General features: G+C 35.7%; 1 protein-coding gene across 1 annotated transcript in view; it reads right to left on the minus strand.

Moving 5' to 3' along the window:
- Positions 1-421: 421 nt before the first annotated feature.
- The window catches only part of LOC150101044 (metabotropic glutamate receptor 7-like), a 39,514-nt gene continuing 15,035 nt past the window's right edge, over positions 422-24,900 (minus strand). Inside the window, exons 4-7 of the mRNA XM_090401437.1 lie at positions 23,258-23,370; positions 21,353-21,495; positions 6,855-7,485; positions 422-3,528 (exon numbers count right to left, since the gene is read on the minus strand). Coding sequence (XP_090257563.1) covers positions 2,416-3,528; positions 6,855-7,485; positions 21,353-21,495; positions 23,258-23,370 — 2,000 coding nt within the window. The 3' untranslated portion in view covers positions 422-2,415. The remainder of the gene's footprint in view (positions 3,529-6,854; positions 7,486-21,352; positions 21,496-23,257; positions 23,371-24,900) is intronic.

Raw genomic sequence — 24,900 nt, forward strand, 5'->3', positions numbered from 1 at the left:
GCCAGTTACTAATGACAGTACATTCAGACAAAGTTTTTGCAAGCGGTGGATAACAAGTGATTGCGTATACAATCAATGTATTTATAATATGAATTGATTGATATAGAGCCGAACCCCCCCCCCGCCAAAAAAAAAAAAATTAAGACCGGAAATGGCGGCACAGATTTGTCTGTGAATTGCCAAGCACTTTTTGCCGAGCCATTCAAGATAAGGTAAGGTGTCTCATAATTTCATTTATGTGTATGTCGAACAGAGTGGGTGATATTGCTCCTTGAGGTTAATAATAATAATAATAAAAAAATGCTTGAGAAATGCATGCCGGGTAGCCTGCTAGTATAATATTATTACGCGTTCTTTTTAGTTATTCAAAATTATGTGCTCCCACATGGAATTCAAAGTTCATTGTCAGAAACAACAAAAATACTTTGGCACAACATTTATTTCAATAAATAAACATTACAGACAATACAATTGCTAGACGTTAAATCTTTGTTTCATATAATAACAGGATTCAGTTGCATATTTAGGCAATACTATTACTCCAACAATTGTATACTTTGTAATTAACATAATTAAATAATTTAATATATTAATATACTCACCACTTTTCATAATTTATTTGTAATTCGTATCATTAAATACAAAATTTAATATATTAATATTTATTATATCCTCAATGTTTCATAACATTTATATTAAACAATACTGATTTACGTAGGAATTTTATGAGGGGGGGGGGGGAAGATAGGGTAAGGAGTAAGGAACACATTTACTACACAAACACACGTATTCCGATTTCTTAGATTTTTTTTTTTTTTTTAAGTGGAGATTCGAGTCCTGTAGTCACTTCATTGCACCTGGGTTAGATGCCCTGTTTTCGTTACTTGTTTAGAAAATACACTAGCCCACACAACCGGTTCGTTTTTTATTTATTTTTTTTTTGTTTTCATTTGATTACCTTACATCATAAAACATGGAGATAAATATTACATATTCATATAATAGTGCCTTGTGCTATATGAATGTTACAAATGTTAATGACTTAGATTAGCAAAATGGACGTATATGCATACTTACACACGCGCGCGCGCGCGCGCACACACACACACACACAGAAATTCATGCTTCACTGTTCTTTTGGTTATTTCTGATTTATATAACTAACGCTGCAAAGTTATATATTTATATAAAAAAATTAAACGTATATTTAAAATTTTTTTTTCTGCACAACTTTTAAAAATTCCAGGTAAGACTGACAGGATTTCAATACTTCAAATCTTGCTATTCTTTTCTTTTTCTGTCGCCAGGCGTCTGGCTATGTAACCGGTTGACCAAAGTAGTAATGCTGTAGACCACAGTAGTTATTGGTTATGTAGCTTGTGACCCTGCGTATAGGTATTATTCCTGGTGATCGTAATATAAAAGGTAAACGACAAGTAGCTGTTTTATTTTAACTAAAAGTAAAGTTATTATTCAAATACAATAGCAGTTTTTTTTAACTACCAATTTTTTAAAGATTATTTATGATCGCTGTAAGAATTAAAAAGGCTTATATTTCGTTTAAAAGGAAAACATTTGCTGATGTAGGCAATCGCATGCTAATACGATACAAATTAAAATTGACTCACTATTATAATTAATAACCCGAATCGAAAATCGCAAAAAAAAAAAAAAAACTAAAATGGTTATAAATATGCAAATAAAATGGTTTAGAGTTTTAATAACGAAGACCCGAACAGCTAAATATCAATATCCGAAATCTTTGTTGTAAACAGTTTTTGAAATGGCAGTTGAGCAGAAGACTGAACTTTTGTTTACACTTCAGCGAAAATATATGAAATCAATAACACTTAAAATTACACTTGAAACATAAAATTTTTTACTAATAAATACCAATAGCTTATACTCGTCTTACCCACAGTAAATTATATGTATAATACCATAATGTAGATTTGTTTAAAATAATAAATAGGAACTGCTAATTAATATAAATCATAATCAGCAGCCATTTATATTTCTATATACAGTGTATATATATAACTTGCGTCAAAGCGTATCGAATCCATTTGGACCATAAATGTATTTGAAATAAGAAATATATGATTGTGACGACAAACAAAGACGTAACGCTATCACATTCTCAAATACTTGGAAGAATATGTACCGAATGTGACAATTACTAATTCCCCACATTTGGTACGCACTAGTGGAAATCATTTATGGCACTAAACAGGACCAAACAGTCTTTTTACTACTCTCGTGGGATAATTAAAATCCCATGTAGTATGGGAATTACAATGTTTGTGACATTGAGAAAGTATGACATAAACGTTTCATTTTTTTCGTTTTATAAGTAGCCGACAATAATAAAATACAACGAAACTCGATTCCGAACAAACACGAATGTTGCTGAAACTACAATCGGGTAGTTCTCGGTTGAGAGATGATACTCTCGCAGTCTTTCGTTTCTAACGTTTTCCTCAGAAATATTGTTGGTTCTGGTGCATAAGCATGATTCACACTTTCGTATATAGTTGCTAGTCCTTTGACGTTCATATTTGATAGACTGGATGATTCAGGTTGACTTAATGGTCTCAAACTGATCTGAGCAGGATCAAGGGTGAGGGTGGTGGCAATCTTATATACTCGAGGCACAAAGATGGCAATTAGCACAACGGAGGCACTGACAACTAAACTGAAGCATACGATGGGTTCTTGCCACGAAGAGGGAAATAAACACAGCATGACTACCCATATAATCCAGGAAATTAAAATTCCAAGACTAGCAAGTTGATATAAAAATCCTTCACGGTAGTTGCGTCTGCTTTTAATACAAAAAGGCGACACGATTACCCAAAGGGCTACCAGAACTATGATATATGATAAAGATAGAAGAAGTCGTTTTTTGCTAACGTCGCATGTTGTTCGGGAATCTCGAACGATGAGATGGTCACTGGTGTTGAGCCACAAATATTCCACAGCCATGGCGATCTGCACTACTACCATAAAGCAGTAGAGTGCGAACTGAATGCCTCCACTAATGTGTCCTGGAAGACCTTCGGTGTCAGCTGTGACTAGCATCAGACATCTGGCAACAATTGGACAGAAAAGGGCGGCGTAAGCTACTCCCACTAAAATAATCCTTAGAGTGCAAGTAGCTTCTGTGTCACTCAGGGCAAACGGGAGCACGGAGAGATAGGCAAAAAGAACACCAGCCATCATCACGAGGGTGAAACCTTGGTTGCCTTCTGTAGCACTTGTGCGACACATACGGCTGGAGATATAACCTATTATCGAAAGTGACACTAATATGCCGATAAACGATACAGTCACACTCACAGTCACCCATGTTTCTCTTCGCCATTTGGGCTCTATCAGAAGTTGACTAGTGACGTTACACTTGTTAACGCAGGTACAGTTGTGAAAGCACTGGAATTCTGGGATTTTAAACCATCCCGCTCCAACTGCTTGGAGAAAATTAAGGTTTTTTATGTCCAGCAAGAGATGATCTTGGGAATAGAAGCCAACCTACAAAAGCAAAGAAAAATTAATTAATACTGCGAACGAGAAGGAAATAACAGCACAAGTTAATTGAAACGATTTTCAGTTATATCATTGTTGTTGTTATTTTAGCTCTCTCTTTTTTAACATATACAAAGCATTCAAAAGTATAGCGACATATTTTTAAATACTGTATACGGATTTTTACTTAATAAATACCTGTTTCATTGTCTGGTAAACAGAGTATAGGCATGGCTCTAGTTAACATTCAACTAGATTGATGAAGTGTTTTAAGAACGCAAAGGCACGATTGATAAACAACATGTTCATAGTGTAAAGAGCCAAGAGGCTATTTTTCCAGCGGCGTAAATTAAGTTAAGGGAATAAAAATCCCTCATTATTTTCAAGCCGGTATACGAAACTCGGAGATCGAAATTTAAGAGTTTCATGCCGAAGAACTATCGGCGAGTCCAGGCGAAAGTCATCACCTGGGTAGTACAACACTAGGGCAACTCGTTGCAAAGGTGGAGCAAGATCCGCCACTATCCTTAATATTTTCTCATAATGTAAAACGCAGCTCCTAGGAGATGTATTACTGTTTCACATTATGAGGAGAGGTCACTACCCAGACCGGTGTACCCATATATTATTATATTATTATTACTACGATAGTCATATATTAATATTACTACGATAGATCACGCCGCCAGAAAAGTAGCCAAGAGGCTACTTTTCTGGCGGCGTGATTTGCTCCACCTTTGCAACGAATTGCCTTAGTGTTGTACTACCCAGGTGATGACTTTCGCCTGGACTCGCCGATAGTTCTTCGGTATGAAACTTAAATTTCGATCTCCGAGTTTCGTATACCGGCTTGAAAATAATAAAGAATTTTTATCCCCTTAACTTAATGTTCATAGTGTTTTGCTTACTCTCACTTCGTTAGTAAAGATAGTTTAATAATTACATTACATTTTTATTTAAATATTACATTTAAAAAACTTTTTTTTTTTACTTTTTTTACATTTTTAGTGACTTTTGTTAAACTGTACAATTAAAAAAAAAAAATCTCATCTTGTTTGCCAAATGATATTAGCGTTGTATATTTATAAATCATTACAGTTCGCTCTAAGGAAACAAATAAAATTTACCTGTTGTATTATATTATATGAGTGGAAAGATAATACGGTAACACTGCTACACCAAAGTGAGTCCACAACACAAGTATCAAACCAGTCTATCTTCCGGAGTAATAGTTAGAACACAAAATTCGACTGACGAGAGAAGAATCTCCCGGATAGTCAACATGGATTTCGAAAAGGAAGGTTTTGCTTTAGTAATTTGATTACATTTTACAATAATGTGACGACAGTACAGAACAAGGGTGAAGATTATACTGTACGATTTCTTGATTTTGTGAAGGCATTTCATGAAAGTATCCTAAGATATATTAATTTTAAAATCGCGGACGATAGGGTTGAATAGCAGACTAGTGACGTTGATTAAAGACTGGCTAAGTAACAGATATAATCGTGTTACATACGGGGGGGGGGGGGTGGCCCACAAAGGGAATGTGACAAGTGGGATGCCACAAGGCTCGGTATTGGGACCACTACTACATAAGGTTTAAAGGGAAACATTCCATTGCTTACAGATGATGTAATATTGGGAAAAATCATGAAAATAACTGTGATGTAAGATTACTTCAGGATGATTAAAGTGGGCACTGTGCTCTGGGCACTAAACTGTTTCTGATATTATATTATGTAAAGTGTTTATCATAAGTATGAGATGTATTATTAAGTATGAAAAACGTTTAAGGAATTTTTTTTAAGGTGAAGTATGAATTAGCTGGCATTATCGTGTTTTGTTTATGAGTTACAAATGGGGCGAGGTGAAAAAGAAAAGATGAGGGAGCAGGTATCGCACCTCAAGACATTATCAATATGTCTTGAGATAATCTTGAGGTGTACTAAATGAAACATTTTCTAAGGAATTTCTTCGCATCTCAAGACATATTGATAATGTCTTGAGATGCGAAGAAATTCCTTAGAAAATGTTTCATTTAGTGTCGGTACACTATTTGCTAGACTGTTAAGATAATAATACAGTATTTTCCAGTTGTATTCTCCTGCAAGTGCCAATGTTTTGGCATTTGTTGCAATTAGGTCCAAATGAACTCAGTGTTACTTAATGAACACGTAATGCCTGTGTAAAAAATAAGTAATCTGTAAACAGTATTAGAATTGTTTAAACTCAAACTATCAATAGGCGAGAAATTAATTAAATCAACTTGCAAGAAGTATCCAATATTCTCGAGCATGCAATTTTCTCGTATCAACTAGGAATAAGTCTTCAGAACAAAATAATTGTTTTCTTCTTCGAAGAAGGAATGATCCTTTTCCAGCGATTCCTGCGGAAAAGGAGCAATTCCCACTCTGATTCCAGTTGTTAAAGTAAATTGCGATCCAGCCCTGATGTCAGAGATAACAAGCAAATTCTTCCCCCCCCCCTCCCCCCACACACATCTCTTTCCCGCCAGTCATGGGGTTCCTATTGGATTCATGTTGTGTAAAAAAAAAAAAAAAAAACTTTTTGGAAAAATATTTATTAAATATAGAAAACTTACGTTTCATTAAAATAGCTCTGTATTTCCTTAATAAGAGTTGACAAGTTTAAAAATGTCGCAGTAAAAGTAAATAACTTGTTTATTTAGTATAATCAGGACAATAAATGGTTTTTGTCAGTTCACTGTTCGATGCGTCTCCCCCCCCCCCTATTTATAACTATTATAATTATAACTGGTGAGTGGTGTAAGCAATGTTCCCTACATTGAGAGCTTGTGGGTTACGGAAGTTGGTTGATAGGCGGAGAAGAGGGAATATGATAAAAACATTTAAGTTACTAAATGTTTATGGGATTGATGAAGGGAAAATATTTCAGCAGTGGGCTAGTGCTGGAAGAACAATAGGTCATACCTGGAAATTAAGTAAGAGAGTGAAGACTAGATTTTTCATTTGGATAGTGGTGAACGAATGGAATGCGTTGCCAAACAGTTGTGAGTACTTCGGCTGTCAATGAGTTCAAGAAGAGGTATGTTAGATATTGCGTGGATAGTTTGGGTCTCCCACGATGAGTTTACTGACTCCATGGAGATGCTCGTATAATAATAATGCATTATTTGGGCATCAACATTAAGAAACATTTTTTTTTAGCATTTACTATATATCTGTAATAATTAAACCAATTAATTTAAAGTATTAACACTTTTAAATTATATATACGTTGACGTAGTAAATGCTCTTGTTAAATACTGTACCGAACTACAGTATACTAGTAATAAATTATATAAATACCTGAACAAATTGAGAAGTTTCCCTTTTCTTTGGCTGATACGACCATAGAGTAATATCTAGATTTTTATTTTGTTTCTGCTTATGGTTTGAACTCCTCCCTTCCAGCGAGGTTAATTCCGATTTTCTGCTCGTGAAGCTGCAATTTTCGGTATCATTCGAACAGTTAAGGTCTATGAATGCGCGTACATTTTCGGCAAAATTTAATACTGCATCCATTACCGCTTTCACATTTTGATCAACAACGTGCTCTCCAAGTCCACGGCATGTGCTGCCATCTCTGGGCACCGAAGTAATGTTTTTATCGCACTGACTAATCGCTGTCAAATATTCTTCTGCTAATATAGGATTTTCGTCTGCTTCAGCGGACTGCAGAAAATTTTCTATTACATCTGGGAATCTGCTTTTTGTTGTTTGTGCCAATAATAATCCAGTGGCAACAGTTTTAAGTTCTTGCAATTTTCCTGCTATATTTTTTCCCATTCCAGCTGCTAACCAGTATAATTTAGTCAAGTTCATCTGTTGAGATGATTTCAGCACTTCATAAAGTTCAAAATCCGAAGCAATGACTATCACGACACGGGTATCCAAATTTTCAATTTTACGAAGAACTCCATCATAGATTGCTTTATTGCTGAAAAAAATAGGTAAGTATTTTATATATTGTAAAACACAGAAATATGAAACATTTAAAATGTATAAACGCTTATAAATTGAAAATGCATATAAAATGCAGAATTTTTATATTAATCACATAAGTTTTAATTATTAATTTATATACATTAAGCTAATCAAGAAGTTCCGTTTAATAATCGATAGATGTGACCGATTAAGTATGAACACAGTACGGTATAAGAAAAATAAGGAGACCCACGAAATTAAATATATTATATTTAATTTATTATATTATGCGCTTATTTATCAAAACAGTAGAAATATTTATTAAATAAATGTATTCAGTGTCACTTCCAGAAATAAAAGCATATTATTATAATTTTCCACTGTAAAAAGCGGAGACCCAGTGCTTACATCTGACAGCTATTGGATTTTATTTCATAGTTAAATACTGAAAAAAATCATTCACAGAACTGGACAACACCTATTCTACATAATGTTTTTATCCACTACGTTAAGAAACCACTAACTGAATTAATTTCGCAATTTAAGTTATTCGTATTTTATTTCTTTCAATGTAAACCAGCTCGTTGGTGAAAAGATACAGGTCATAAGGTTCTCAGTTGTACATAATTTAATGCCAGGTGTTAATGAACAATTAAGAAATGAACAAAACAGTCATTTTAATTTCAGCAAATTATTTTGACTATTATTATTAACACTGTGCTGCATCTGGCTGAATGCAGTTATTTGTTTACCAAGCACATCTTGCATTAAAAAAAATGCAATTAATGATCTTCAAATACATTTGGATTTGAACATAGGTTAAGCTTGTATAAACGATCTTGTTGGCACTGGCTACGGTAATGACTAATTGAAATTTCTGTTTAAATAATATTCAATCAATCCTAAAACGAATCGGATTCTGCTGGGTAGGTAGACTGATCCCTGTTATGATAAAGAATGCTCAAAAACTAGCGTTTAAATGATGATTTGTGTAGTAATTCCGACAATATTAGTAACACTATTGTGATACGTATAACAAATGTGTAAGAAATATATTTGTTGCACAATTTACTTAAGCTCTTTGATCCTGTATGACATTCGATTTGATCGTATATTATTGCGATGGATTGCAGCAAGTTCTCCAGCAATTGTAAGTGGAGGTTTCTGTGGTTTAGAAGTTCACATGGCATATTCCGGTAACTGAACCACATTTTTTTAAATAAGCTATATAGAACACAATGAATTAATAAAAGACCCGACAAGTTTCGTAAGTCGTTTGACTTACAACTTCAGGGGTAAAAGGTAACTTAAAGTTTAAAACACACAAAAAAAGAGAAATTATTAGTAATAGTTCATACGATACAGTTGTAGCCGCCTGACTATTTTCATCTATATTCATGAATGAATAGTCAGATGGCTACAACTGTATAGTATGAACTATTACTAATAATTTATCTTTTCTTTGTGTTTTAAACTTTAAGTTACCTTTTACCCCTGAAGATGTAAGTCAAACGACTTACGAAACTTGTCGGGTCTTTTATTAATTCATTGTGTTCTATATAGCTTATTATTTAAAAAAAGGTGGTCCAATTACCGGAATATGCCATGTGAAATTCTCCAGCAATGTTCCCTCTAAGCTGCCCTCCCACGAGACACGGTCTCCCTCTAACTGCCAAAGACGCACCAACGAAGTGTGTTTTTGTTATCGTAGTATTAACGCAGTATTAGGTTAGTAGTGAGTGATTTTTAAATGTAAGTTTGACCCTCCCAAGATGTCAAAGCCTACAGTGCAAACCTCAGCACAAACAATCACGATGTCATTAAGAAAATAGTTTTAAGTTTCCGCAGGAATTTTAAGTTATCCTGGCTAAATGAAAAGCTGAAACGGAGACTATGATATGCATATTTTATGTACTCAGAAGATATGATTCGAGCATTTGCCCCCCCCCCCCCCAGAGAAGTTACGTTCCGCAGTTTACACGCACATACCATGGTTATTTTATTGTACTTGTGTACAGATAGTGAAAGCGAAATCTGTATGTCTGTGCGGCACATACAATCTTTCTTTCTTTTTCTTTTTTTAATAAAAATGAACGCGTGAGACTTGTAACGAAGGAGTAGCTTCCATAGACGATGAGAGCGCACCTAATTAATTGGTTAATTGGTGTATATACACAGAGAGATTTGTAAATAATTTAGCTTTATATAAACCTCATTGTCATGTCAGAATGAGACCGGCGAATTCAGTTTTAGTTGAAAAGGATGTGAACCCAGATTTTCCAACCTAATGTCGGTACCAGAGGAGAATGCTGGTCTTGAAATTCACGCTTGCCCTTGTTATGATTCAGTGAGTGAGAGGTGTGATTGAAGTCTGATTAGCGGAATAATCAATTACTGACCATTTAAAAGTATATATTTAGAAATTTATGTACATTTAATTATACAAATACAACATTTATTTTACAAATGATATTCTATCTTTTTCAATTTAGCTACTTGAATACAAATTCTACCCTACGGTTCTTCTTTATGAACTGGTCAATAACGTCGTCATATAAAGTTGGTTGTAACTTAATTTTCCCAAGCAACACACACACTTGTTGTAAAGGCTGGCTGAAGCTCACTGACTAGAGCTACTTTGACTGCATATGGCCTTGTGTTTAAGGCGACTTGAAGGGAGCGGAAATGGTTATGCGCGCGCATGAAATAACAGTGCCGCAGCGAGGACCTGGAAGCTCATGCAACCGAGCAAGCCAAGTTAGCTTTGACTAAACGAGGAAGCATCGGCCTTCGATACACAACGCAAAGCTCAATTATTGCCGCGCAAGCTTAAGACTACAAGAGTTTCTGTCTACAAAAATAAAAGCTTAAATGGAATGCTTATAAATGCATGCATTTATTAACAAATAAATATTATACCTGGTCGTCGACTTACGACCACAAAAAAATAAATAAATAAAAAATAATGAATAAATTAATAATAAATCAGGTAGCTGCGCGTGCGATAACTATCTCTCACATACACTTGGTCGCTTTCAAGCATCTGTTGTGTGTGGTGTATTAATTAAAATTCTACTGAAATACTACCCATAAAATGTCTAGTAAAAGGAAAATGCCTTCGTCTACAGATACGCCAGCTAAGAAGTCAAGGAAAACTATTGATTTAGAGTGTAAAATGAAAGTTATCCAGAAGTATGAAGGCGGAAAGAAAGTGAATACGATAGCACGTGACTTGAAGTTATCACATTCCACGGTATCGACGATACTTAAGGACAAAGAAAGAATTCGGGAAGCTGTGAAAGGTTCCGTACCTATGAAGTCTACAATTTTAACCAAACAACGACAGGGGCTTATCCATGAAATGGAGAAATTGTTGTTTATATGGATGGAAGATTTAATACAGAAAAATTCGCCCATGAGCCTTTGCACAGTGCAAGCGAAGGCTAGAAGTTTGTTTCAGAGTTTAAAATTACGCGCCGGAGACGATTACGCAGATTTTCAGGCTAGTACTAGATGGTTTAAGCGTTTTAAAAAAATATTTGCTTTGCATAATGTACGTGTCACAGGAGAAGCAGGAAGTGCAGATGAAGCCCAAAAATTCGTTTATAGTTTCGACTCTTTAATCAAAGAAGAAGGTTATCTACCAGGACACATATTTAACGTAGATGAAACCGGCTTGCAATGGAAACGCATGCCTAATCGTACGTTCATACACCAAGAAGCAAAAAAGGATGCCAGGATTCAAAGCTTTTAAGGATCGGTTGACTTTGTTGCTTGGTGGGAATGCCGCAGGTTTTAAGCTGAAGCCTTTTCTCATTTATCGTTCAGAAAACCCTCGTGCATTTAAGCACATCAACAAGCACACATTGCCCGTTTACTATTCAAACCCTAAAGCTTGGAGTACTCAAGCAATGTTCGAAGACTGGTTCATGAACTGCTTTATTCCCCAGGCTCGTGAATATTGTGCGGAAAGAGGTATTCCTTTCAAGATTTTATTGATTATGGACAATGCCCCTGGCCATCCTCCTCATCTGGACGACCTTCAACATGATGCCAGAGTGGTTTTTATGCCACCTAACACAACCGCTCTCATTCAACCCATGGATCAGGGTGCTATTTCATCATTCAAGGCTCACTACCTCAGAACGACATTCGCACAAGCCATCGAAGTGATAGATTCTGATGCTGATGTATCTTTGCGAGACTTTTGGAAACAGTATAACATTCTTCAGTGTATCAAGAATATTTCGACCTCATGGGAATGTGTAACAAAGAATTGTATGTCGAGAATTTGGAAAAAAGTGTCTAAAATGTTATGCGAATACATTTGAAGGATTTGAAAAAGGAGAGAAACTGGAAGTGATTACAGAAAAAATAGTTAACCTTGCCAAAATACTTAAATTAGAATGTGAAATAGAAGACGTAGAGGAGTTGCTAGATTGTGAAATAAAAGAACTTTCGGATGAAGAGTTGATTGGATTGGAAGCACAGAGAGTGTCAGAAGAAAAAGCGAGAGAGGAAGAAGAGGAGCCAGAAAAGAAATTCACTGTAAAGAGTTTATCAGATTCTTTTTCGCAACTGAATAAAGCTCTCGCCAGTTTCGAAGCAATGGACCCTAATGTCGAACGATTCACAAAGGTTGAACTTATCATTCAAGATGCTGTGCGTTGTTATCGTGAGATATATGAAGAAAAAAAAAGAAACAAACTGTTCAAACAAAGCTCAGCGTGTTCCTCGTCAAGAGAACATCTCCTACCTCAACCCAAGAACATGACCCTGACAATTCACAACCAAGCACAAGCAAAGATTAAAAATTGATTTTGTAAATTTCATTTGTATTAATTTTTACATTAATTTTAGATTGTATTTTTGTGTTTACAGTACAGTATTATTTTTCACATTTTGTACAGTATACATAATTATAAATTTAAAAGATTATAAAAATAAATTATAAAGATGATAAAAAGATTAGAAAGGTTAAAGAAAACTGTTAATAAATATATGGCCGACATACGACCATATCGACTTACGACCTGTCAGCCAGAACGGAAGTCGGTCGTAAGTCGACGACCACGTGTACTTCTTTCTCAATTAATGAGCTTGCGCAGCAAGCATAGAGAATTCGCCACTGGTCGGTACCGATTCAACCTCAAAAGCTTTAAAAAATACGTTCAGCGACAGCAGGAACACTTCTATCGCTGAATACCAGTTTGCTGTATTTAGAGACAGAATCTGAGGGGTTCACAGAACATCGGAGGGTGGACCCCCTTAGATGAACAGCCTTTAGGAAAGTCCCTCGCATTCCTAGACGGGGTTCGAATCTCCGTTTTAGTCAAAGGGTAAACTTCGCGATATTCTCGCCACTATGCTATGAAGCAGTTCGAGGCTGGTATTTTTGAGAATCTGTTGTAAACAGGACGTGTTATTATGTTTTTGCCATTGAAAACTCCATAGCTGTTTTTCAAATCTTCTAACAATCATGGCTTCAGAAACCGTTCAGATATCCGACCATTTTCAAGTGAAACGGTTTTCTCTTTTTTTTTTTCTTTAAAAAAATCCAAAAAGGCTTCTGTTATAAGCTCTTGAAGTTATGAACCCCCCCCCCCCCCAATCACCCTGTATTATATATTTCACAAAATTTGTTTGTGTCGAATAATCTCTTACATGGTAAAAAAGCAGTTGGCCAACTTAGTGGCTATGAAACTGCGATATTGTTCACTGGTATGTCTGTATATTCCATATACCGGTAACGTGGGTTACACAGAGTTAGATATTTTCTATGCTGATACGAAATTTGTCGCCCATTTTGCATCTTGTGCAGTTTCGTTCCCCTCCCCCACCTAGTGTCTAGTCACCATAGAGCAGTGTTTCTAAAGCTTCAGATATCCGCGTACCCCTTCTTAAATTTTCATTATTACTAAGTACCCACTTATCAAAATAATAATAATAAATAAAGCATATTTCATTGTAAATGTCTATTTTATTTGAATTTATATGTTCATGTAAAAAAAAAAATATGATTTATTTTTAATAGTACAAAATTTCGAATAGGCTCCTCTTCATTTCCCGTCCATGAAAATCCACATTTCAAGTAATTCATATCATACTTACAAAGATTTTCATCCTCTTCGTAGTTGGTTCTCTAGAGATGTCAGACAACACACCCTTATCAATTTCATTTGATCTAGATACAATATCAGCGTTTTCTTGTTGCTTACAGCTACTTGTATACTTGTATTTGCTATATTGCTCTCTTTTGTGCGTTTTATAAATCCAGTCTTAAACCAGTGATCCATACTTAAGAATTTGAAAGCTAAAAAGACTACAGTATTTATTGAATATAACTCGAAGTTTTTTCCCAAAATTAAAACTAAAAAGTCGTGGTCGAGATATATGCGGGGATTTTCGGAAACTAAAGTTTCCGAAACTTTAAGAAAAAAAAAATTGAAAATGGTGTGACTTACCAAGAAGCTCCTATTCGCTATCGCTACTTTTGGCACCCAGAACAGTTTTCTTGTGTGCATCGTCAAAGTCATCTACCCAAATAGCTTCATCTTCTTTCCCATTATTTCAAGCAAAAATTACCAGTAATTTAGAAGACTTGAGATGCGTAACGAACAATCCTTCACAAATGACTAATGAGAAGTAAAAGCAGACAGCAATGGTAAGCCAGTAGAGATAGAGCACCTGTGAAGAAGTTCATATGATTGGTGCAGTATTAACAAAAGATCGCGCGAACCAAAGGCAAGCCAACAGTCAAGTTGAAATGCTATTTCTCTTCAACCCAATTCCATGATATCTGAAACACATTCACTATATATTTCTAAGTTTTAACACGTTCACGACGTAGGTGGTGTCAAGCAAATACATATGGTGCACCCGTAACATATGGTTTTGCTTGAGTTTATACAGCAGTTTCTGTTGGAGGGGAGATTCATTGGTTAGTGCCGTTTTTATCCCAGTTGTGTCTAATTGCACTATTTGTTGAGAAATATATTACACAGACTGCAAATGTCTCTACCTTATTCAGTGAATAAAACTACTTATTTTTCTTGTGTCTTCAGTGACGCTTTTGGGGAGGGCATGTTGTTTAACACAGAAGAGAGTTACTATCGCCGGGACGTGAATCGTGGCGATAGTAACTCACAGAATAAGAGAATTCATACATAATATATAATTTATTGAGAAATATGTACGTTTAAAGTAATTCTTTTTTTCTTAATAATGATTCCATGCGTTAATAATGCATAACCGAAAATTGCCACGTACCCTCGGGGGTACGCGTACCACACTTTGAGAAACACTGCCATAGAGCACAGCAGAGATATGAAACTGCATGTTACTAAGCCAGCTAGCTATTCGCATAAATTTTCTTACTGGGCGACAATATTCAGCGACTCCTGTCCTCCTATGCACTCTTCAGTTACAAAGAGATACGAAAGTGGGGAGGCAGTATGACGTCACGGCCTTGAAGTAGATCAGAGCTAGCGCCAGGCTAATTCGTGTGATCGAAGTGTCCTGTAACATGTACACGCCAAATGTTACGTGCAGAAATGCCATGATGCAAGTGATGGGGATGCTGTCCTAAAATGATAAGCCGAGCAGAGCTTAACGGCTTCAAATGTAATACAAGATATGATTACTTAGCTCTTCCTGGATTGTCTAACTATTATGGTGTCATTACTTGCGGTAAAGTTAAATATTTCTAAACGTTATGTGCCTAAGTATAGGCGTAATCATCACTGCGCAGTCACATCACTTGTATTCTGTTTACGAATAAGTTAATATAGTCTATTCTTTCTTGATTTATTATTTTTCTTTTTCCATTCTTTGATTATTATTGTTGTTGCTGCTAAATGGATAACAAATATTATTCACATGTTATTATCATACCTCCCACAATGAGTCAAAAATCTGACCACACGAAGCTTAGAACCATTATTCACACAATGCCTATGATACCTCTCCTTAAACTGATTCACCACGAAGCACTGACCAATACTTCAGGCAACACATTTCACTCACTCACCGCCCTCGTAGCAAAAACTATCTAAACCTTACATCCTTATTTGTAGCTTTACTCATTTTCCATTGATGATTACTTGTTCTTCCCAACCCCACCATATACTGGACAAATTTCCCTACCTGTATTCTATAAAACTCTTTTAGTAGCTTGTATGCTTCTATTCTATCTCCTCTCTTCCAGCTATGTGGCAACTTTTGTGACCCATAAATCTTCACTCTCTCTCTCTCTCTCCTCATATGGAACATTCCACAGTCCTGAAATCCGTCTTGGTTTTACCCCCCTCCCTCCGAAATCCTCTCAACCACCTCCACATTCCCAAGAAACTCAAACAACCAAATTTGAACACAATAGTCCAGATGTAGACATATCAGAGCCTTATAAGGACGAATAATGACTTCTTTTTTCCTACTAGTCAGCGTATTTTTAAGCATCCAAATGATCTGCTCTGTTTTGTCAATATTTGCAATATGGCTCCTGAACTTCAATTCCCTATCAACTATTACTTCTAGATCCCCAGTCTCATCAATTTACAGTGAAAACTCATCTATAGAATGTACAGATTGAAACTTTTTCAGTAGTTCAAAGATTTTCACATTTTACTGCATTAAAAGAAAAAACATCCCTTTTGCCCTCAATGTGAGCTTGTTCAAGTCATCTTGTAGAATCGCTACATCTCTTTCATTTACTTTTGAACTTAATATCATCAGCAAACAACTGGATATCACTCGTCAGATTATTTCCATTATCATTAATATACATATCAAACAGCAATATGCCAAGAACAGAGCACTGTGGCACATCACTGGTCACTTTCTGATCTTTGACTTCGCAACACCACACACTACTCTTTGATGTCTGTCTGACAAGTTCCCGCTTATCTTACCAATCCAATAAGTTCGGTATTTGTATCTGATATTGCCAATATTTTATTTTATTAATAACATGTTATTTTCTTTCCTCTTTCCATCTTTCTTCGAAGTGAGGTGAGGTATGTCCTACATAAATTGTTGCTTTTCGGTATTTAGAAAACATTGTGATCTTTAATTCACTGTAGATATCAAATAAAAATAGTTGATGCGTAGCATCATAGCATAGCCGTCATTGTATGGCTTGCTTATGATCTGTAGAAATCGGCACAAGTCATGTGAGTACAGAAGAGCTAACGACGAGAGAAAGAGAGAGATGTGTGGCTCGGTTAGAGCGGACATTTCGACATCATTTTTCTGTCTTATTGACGTAAGATGACGTAATATTCCCTGCTGTTGGTACAGCTGCAAAGAATAACGTTGTAGAATTCTGTACGGAAACATCAAGCTTGGAGAATATTCATTTGTGTAATATTTGGTCTCTGGATGAGTCTTGACTCCGTGAGGTGTTTGTTAATATAATAATGACATTTTATTGCAGCCCCTTCAGTGTTGCATTAGCAACTTGGAGGAATAACTGTTATTAGGAGGTCACAAGACCTCGTTATATATTCAATACATGTATTTTAGAAGTAATAGCCTTTATAGTTTTTGGCAACGTTGTCAAATATATACCAAATTTATATAAACTATCTGCTAGTGTTTCTCATAAGGCGTAAAATCACAGCAGCGGTAATCAGTTCAGAATTGACCTCTTTTTTTTTTTATTTATATATAATATTTAGCATTAGCAAGAAAGCTTTACAGTTTTCATAACAGTTCTTAAGCGATCATTTTTTACCCCTTATTAGTGATGCCTCTAATAATAAACAAAAGTTTCGAAAAATGTTTGTTAGATAAAATTAATAACGAATTTTCCACATTTTTAGAAGTTCTAGCGAAGTTGTGGACACAAGCATTTCGGAAATCTGCCCTAATTTTTGCATAAGTCTTTTAACGAAATCTCTTGCACAACGAGGAATTGGTGAATTTATCCTTTGATACATCTGCATAAACCGCAGTATCCATTGGCTACACCGCTGTTTCTATTTCAAAAGGCAAGCAGGTGGAATCAATGTTTTGATCATATCATTATGTCAGCTCCCCCCCCCATCCCCACCCGACCGACTGTAGATATAGAAATAGAATGAACTCTCTCTCTTTCTTCCTATCTTCGAGCTTCGTTATTATATCTTCGTTAAATCTAATGAGTATTTCAGAAGTTCATTTGGTTAGATTATTCATGGGATAACGTGGAATGTAATTGTGATATTCACGGAATTCAGGAGAAGATTTATAACACCATTCATTCATGACATTGAAAAAGTAAAATGAGCAAAATAATTAAAATTATCATTTCAGTCTTTTTGATGTGATGGAAATATTTTTCTTTAGTATTAGTCTTTCAGTAAGGTCGTAAGTAACGGACTTTTTTTTTTTTCTTTACTATACACAGTAACTGCCTCTTTTATACCTACCGTGGTTACAACGACTCTCGGTTATCATAGGATTTCTTGCCGTTCGCTATCAATCAATTTATTTCAGCCATAACATGTTTTGACGAAATCAGATAGTCAAATGTCAACTAACTGAGCTGCTGAGGTGCACTTGCAAGAGTTCAAAATCGGTTGGTGTATAATGTAAACACGAGAACATTAGAATAGACATAGGAGCTATGAATGGCACTATCGTTATTGAGCCTCCATAATCAAAGCAATATCGACAGTTACAAAAAAAAAAAATCGAGTAGCTGATCTTGTTAATATGCATATGCACCTAAATCTGAGCCTGTCCTGCTGATTACAGTAATGCACAATCCATTAGCATTGCATTGAACGTTATTACTGTAATCAGCAGCACAAGCGCGCGAACGAAACTTTCTCAGGGTGCCCGTGGTAAAAGTATACCGGTTCGTTCCCTTGTAGAAGCTGCTTATGAAACGCAGTTACATTCGAATCTGTATTTTTGACTTAGTGTGTGTGTGGGTTTTGCTCCGAGACCCGTTTAGCCAGAAACAACAGATGACAGCTGCAAATATCGAGTTTCTTTCTTTCTTTTATCCACCCCTTCTTTCTTTCTCATGACAGCTTCGTGAGAAATGATTTTGCAGATTTGAACAGTGCAGTCACTGAGACGGTTCTTACAATCGTGACATCATTGCTGTTGTATCGAATCCTGCTGTAATCGTGACAGCACTGTACACCCCTTGAGGGTACATGGCAGGAATTTGATGATGATGATAAACTCATCCTAATCTTGTGATCTAAAAAAAAAAAAAGTTATAAATCAGTGTTTCAATGAGGGCTGCAAGCAGTGCCGTCGACAGGGTGTAGCATAGCCTGCCTCAGGGCACCGCTTAATAAGGGCGCTCGTTCAGCCATATTGCGGTAAGCGCCGTATTAGGGCAACAAGATAGTTTACATCTGATGTAGATGCAATAGATTTACTTGAATAATTAAAAATTCTCTCAAAAATAATACAAGGGAAAAGTAGTCCTCACCAAATTTTATTATATATATCTACCCTATATATATATATAAAATGATAAGCCTTTTTATAACTTTTTTGAAGTTATTTGAAACGTTTTGAAACTCAGGGGCTATCCTGAGTGTCGAATCAACAGAATTCAAGGAGAGCTGGCCTACCAGTCCGGAAGTCGGGGGGTTAGGCTCCAGACCCCCCCCTCCTTTTTTTTTTTCTTTTTTTCTGAAGACTCGACACTCAGGGGCTACCCTGAATGTCGAGTCTTAGCAATTCGAGTCAGCAGAATTCAAGGTGAACCGGCCTACCAGTCCGGAACACAGGGTGGTGGTGGATTCCCCTAGTATATATATATATATATGTGTGTGTGTGTGTGTGTGTGTGTAGAGAATTTTTTACCTTGGGTATAATATATGTTAAAGATACCAAGCTATTTTAAATATAAACCTGGTTTTTTACTCCATTTCCCAAGTAAGCAAACAGACAAGTCAGTCAAGTTTGTGGCTGCAAGTGTTGCAAGTCTAGCTGACCCTGCAGGTAGTGCAAGTCAAGGCAACTCGTGGTAATGTTAGAATAAGCTCTGATCACTATTCTTAATATTTACCCTTAATGCAAAGCATATATATATATATATATATATATAACTAAAATCTTGTAGAAATTTATCCCAACGTAACCACCGCCCTAAGGATAATGTTAGCAATTCCTGTTAGCGTAGAAAGTGCGGAAAAAAATTTTTCCAAGCTTAAACTGATTAAAAATTATTTGCGAACAGCAATGACCCAAGAAAGATTGGTTGGTCTAGCGACTATATCGATAGAGGCGGCCATAGCTTATAATTTAAATTTAGAAGAGCTTAAAAACAGTTTTGTTGTGCGATATCCCTTTAGAGCAAACATTTAATTACTATTATTATGCAATTGTTTTGCATTAATGTTTTTCTTGTAATAAAAACTAAATAGCAATTTGAGATTTTCTTATATTTTTGTCTTATAATCTATCAGGGGCGATATTTCATTCTTTGCCTCAGGGCGCGATCTAACCTGGCGACTGTCTTGGCTGCAAGTATGCTTTGAGTTATGGAAATAAATAACAAGTGTTTATTATATGGAAATAAATAAATAAATAACAAGTGTTTTTCGACAAAATTGAGCAAAAATATAAAGTGTGACTTTGTAGTGAATTACTCAATGACGCACATGTGCGTCGTTCATTTTCAATTAATTTTTAGTTCGTAGACGATTTCTTGGCGGGATAACCAGGGTAACGAGACCATTACCCCGCTTACTGCAGCGACTTAAAGAGTATCATGTTCTCTAGATCAGCATTTCCGGATTATCTAATCCTTAGTGCGCTCACTGCTCTAAATGTGTTATAAATTTACCTTTTGCAGATGGGATTGATTAAAAATATATATGCGAGGAGGGTAGTAAAACTGAAAAATAAAGTCATTATAACAATTTTATTTTAAACTTGAGCTTCAACAAGCATAGCGAGTTAAAACATTTCCTCTTTTGTTCTGAAAAGTGCGATCCGTGTATTTCTGACTCGAACTATAACGTTGCACTTTGCTTATTACAATATCATCTATTTCGTTTCTCTCTCTCTCTCTCTCTCTCTCTCCTTCCCACTTCAAAGGAATTGAAATCGGGTGATGACCCTGTGTTTCTACTGTCTTATAACTCCCACTTATAACGTACCTACTTGTTGAAATCGCAGTCAGCATATTTCTAGAGTAAGTTGTACGTGAAGCCGGACAGCGAGCATCTTACCACTGAAGTGTGAGCTTGCCAACGTATGTATTGCAATAGCATATTACTGTCATAGAAACAGGAAATTGTACTCACATCGGAGTCAATCAAACCGGATTTTATTTTGTTATAGTTTCAATATATCTCTGATAAAATAGTAGCGTACTTCCGTAGTGTATTTACCCTTCAATCGAAAAAAACTGGGTTCGGATTCCGTCTAGGACACGAAGAACTTTCTGCAACTGAAGGTAAGTTACCGGAGTTCGTATGGAGGTGACAAGGTTTTACCCCCAGAAACTCCAGTTTTTCATCTCACAAAATAAATAAACCAGCCAGAGAATGGACACAATTAAGTAACATAACACACCGACCTCCGTGTTGTCAGTTAATTGCGACCATAATTTTAACCAAACCATATAACATACTTCACATGTTTTTGATGTACTCCTCAACGCCCATTGACCTGTAAGAATAGTTGAATAGAACATTTGACGACAGATAAAAGATTACAGTAAGGAAGTACCTATAAGTCAGGGTTGTCCAATGACGAACAAGGCCTAATCCATTAAATAGTGGCAAGAAGCTATCATAACAAAGCTGGCATAACAAAAGAGTTTGTCACTCGTTGTTTTAAGTGAATGACAGAGAATAACCTCGCCCACTAAGTTTAAATCATTCTGAATAAAAGTAATGGGTGACTCTTTCGTACATATTTACCTTTCAGGTGACAACACCACAGATAACGACACGCATATATCTTCATTTGCCGCAATTTGAAAGAATTCTGCTTCTGTACTTTTGCTCATTGAAATCAGTGCCACCTTCCTCCATTTTAATTGACTCAGAACTGCAACAATGGCCTGTTAAAGTTAAATTAACGTATATCAGTTATATATAATTCCAAACGCATTATGATAGAAATTTTTTTAGCTAAATGACTACATTCATATTTTTAATCTCACCTGGACCAAAACCGTAATCTGTTACATTCTTTTCACCGATTTGCGAACTTCAGAAGAATTAGTTATTTCTCATCTGGAACTCTTTTAATGCATAAGATTTTTAACTACATATGAAGAAGAAGATTGCCTCCATTAACGGTTTTTCACAGTTTCTACAGCTCGTCATGCAAATGCTCAATAAAAAATATTAACTAAATGAATATCTAGTTCTTGTTCGTCATTAATGAGATCTCGCAGATCAACATTCAACAAGAAAGAGACTGCTCTTCGCTATTAACAGCGTTCGCAAATTTCTTTATGGGAATTTTCAGGTGTGAGCACTAGGCTCGAACAGGTTCCTTCGAACCTGTTGGGCACTGCATATGCAGACGTATGACATATTGTTACTTAGCACCTCCATGGAAGCTCGGCTCTTATCGCGGGAAGTGTGTTTTTCGTTTTGTTTAAGAAAACTTTGAAAACTGGTTCAGACCAAATGAATAGCCGACACGGCTGTTCATTTGGTCTGAACCAAATGAAATGAAATTCCTTGTTAGGTATTTCATACGAAATGCCTAACAAGGAATTAGTTTCATTCGTTCAAGTGCCGGCCGACTTCGATCCGAAGTTTGCGGCCAAAATTTTCTTGGTACTTTCGACTGTCTAGTGTTCTGTTCTGCTCTTCCTGTTCTTCTCCCTTGTGGTTTCCTGTGATGATCATGTGAATCAGTTCTTCTCTTAAAGCATGTCCTAAGAAGTTCATTTTCCTCTTTTCGTTGAGTATTTTATTTTATTATTATTTTTTTCGGTTTGCTTTTTCGAGTACTTGTTTGTTTGTAGCAATTTATATCCAGTTAATCCGCATCATTCTTAGTATTATCCAGATCTACGAGTCATTTTCCCCATTTTTTTCCCCAATAGTCCATGTTTCTGAGGTATACATTAATGTACATTAATGTTGAACATACACAGGAAGTTATCAGTCGTATTCTTGCATTTATATTAACTTTTCTGTTAGTATTTATTTCATGTTCAGAAAGGCTGTTTTAACTATTTGCATTTTTTGTTTTTTATTTCTTGTTCACATTATCCATCATTAGTGATTAGACTTCCCAGATATATAAATCTGTCTACTTGTTCTTTGAGATAGGCTTGCTCTACCTGGCATCCGATAAGCAGGGCATTGAACCTCACACCGGTGACGTAAATGTCTGCCATCTAAAAGACCTTCAAACTTACTTGACAGTGAGATTTGAACTTATAGTCTGTTTTAAGAGCAGGTATACTATCCATTCGGCCAAAGGACTGCGGGCCGAATTTTATATATAAAGTTATTCAAGCAAAATGTGCTTTATTCAGTCATGAAAATGTCAAAATGACTCGGGATGTATCTTAATATCCTTCTCATATAATTGCTTGGACACTTCTACAACAGTTTCTGAATCGCTTGAATTATCAACTTCAAAAAATAAATTTACAAGATTTTCTTCATTAGATTCAGAACAAAATTTCCTGTAAAATAAACTTTTTATGTGAATATCACATTCATATTATTCTTAAAAGTGCCCTTAATGGAAAACAAAATCAAAACTATTCATATTTTTGATCATTAATATAGGTACCTAGGTACCTGGATGAAACTAACATTGTATCTTCTATAGAAATATTAAGTTATACTAACCTTAATTTCTTCCTTATACGACATCGTTTCCATCTCAAAGTAAGGAATTGCCAGATGCCTTAACAGCAAGGATACTTGATAGCTGCTCTTTCTTTGGGTGGGACCAAAGTAACCTGTCAAACGTTAAAACCATAGGCATGTATTTTGTCTGTATTACATAATATGCATATCGTGCGTTACTAATTACTTAAAACATAAAAAGTAATCAAGCCCATTAATAGCTTAATTAGAGCTAACTACGTTCATATATTTTAAAATTTTTTTTTATATATATTCAGGAATCTTATGATATGCAATACCAAATGGCATTTTGATTTTATTTAGCTCTTTACCATAAAACGTTTTGAATAATACTGGAGGAAATTAATAGAATTCTTAAATTTTTTTAGTTTGGATATTATGAGTGCAAATGCTATATACTTGTAATCAGGGGTCAACTTCTCGGAATTTTTTTTTGTAATAAATAAATAAATGTGTGTGTGTGTGTGTGTGTGTGTGTGTGTGTGTGTGTGTGTGTGTGTGTGTGTGTGTGTGTGTGTGTGTGTGTGTGTGTGCGTGCGTGCGTGCGTGTGCGTGTGCGTGTGTGTGTGTTTTCGACTAGGAAGTGGGCGAGGCCTTTTAAACCTATCTAGCTTTTCAAGACTGAGTGGGCTGTTCAATCTCCACCGGTAGACAATCAGAGATAGCTGGCCCATGAGTATCACTAATTATAAGCTGCAACTGATGAAGAGACGGACAAACAAGTGCTGTTATCTCTTGGTACCTAACTCTAACAGGATATGTTACTGTCTGAAATAATGTAGGTTCTACGGTCGATTATATATATATATATATAGAAAGTTTTTTAACTTGAGTATACTATGTTAAAGATACCAAGCAATTTTATATAGGTTTTAATCCTTTTTTTCCCCAAGCAAGCAAACAGACAAGTAAGTCAAGTTTGCACCTGCACGTAATGCAAGTCTGAGGCAACTCGCGGTAAAGGTGGAGTAAGCTCCGATCACTTTCCTTAGTATTTTCCCCTAATGCAAAGCACATCCCTTCACGGAGATGTATGATGCTATGCATTAAAGGCAAGGGCCACTACCCAGACCGGTTTCGACTTTTATTGAGGTCTCATCAGTGGGAGCCAGACCATAAAAATGCCAAGGGTGAAGTGATGCAGGCTTATAAATTTTACCTAAACAAGTTGCCACGAGGTGCTTTGACCTTATTAAATAAAAATTCTCCAGATGAGAGTAAAAAGATGTAAAAAGTTTTTTAACTTGGGTATACTATGTTAAAGATACCAAGCAATTTTATAAGCTAGGTTTTTAATCCTTTTTCCCAAGTAAGCAAACAGACAAGTAAGTCAAGTTTGCGTCTGCACGTAGTGCAAATCTGAGGTAACTCGTGGTACTTGCACTACGTGCTGGGCCGGCTCTACCGACGGTACAACACGTGCATTTGCATGGGGCGACAAGTTTTTGGGAGCGGCTAAATCGGCCTAAAGTGTACGAAAAATAAATCATAAAAAAAAAAGTCATCAAAAAAACTTCAGGAAGTCATTACTTAAATTTTTATATAATAAAACTTCATTGTACTGCATATTTTTTTAAAAAATCATAATCATTTAAAATAATATAGTATTATATTGCGTTTAA

Source organism: Typopeltis vanoorti, chromosome 12 (genome assembly GCF_054136105.1).
Source record: "Typopeltis vanoorti isolate ZY-2024b chromosome 12, IOZ_Tvanoo_1.0, whole genome shotgun sequence".
NCBI classification, from domain to species: domain Eukaryota; kingdom Metazoa; phylum Arthropoda; class Arachnida; order Uropygi; family Thelyphonidae; genus Typopeltis; species Typopeltis vanoorti.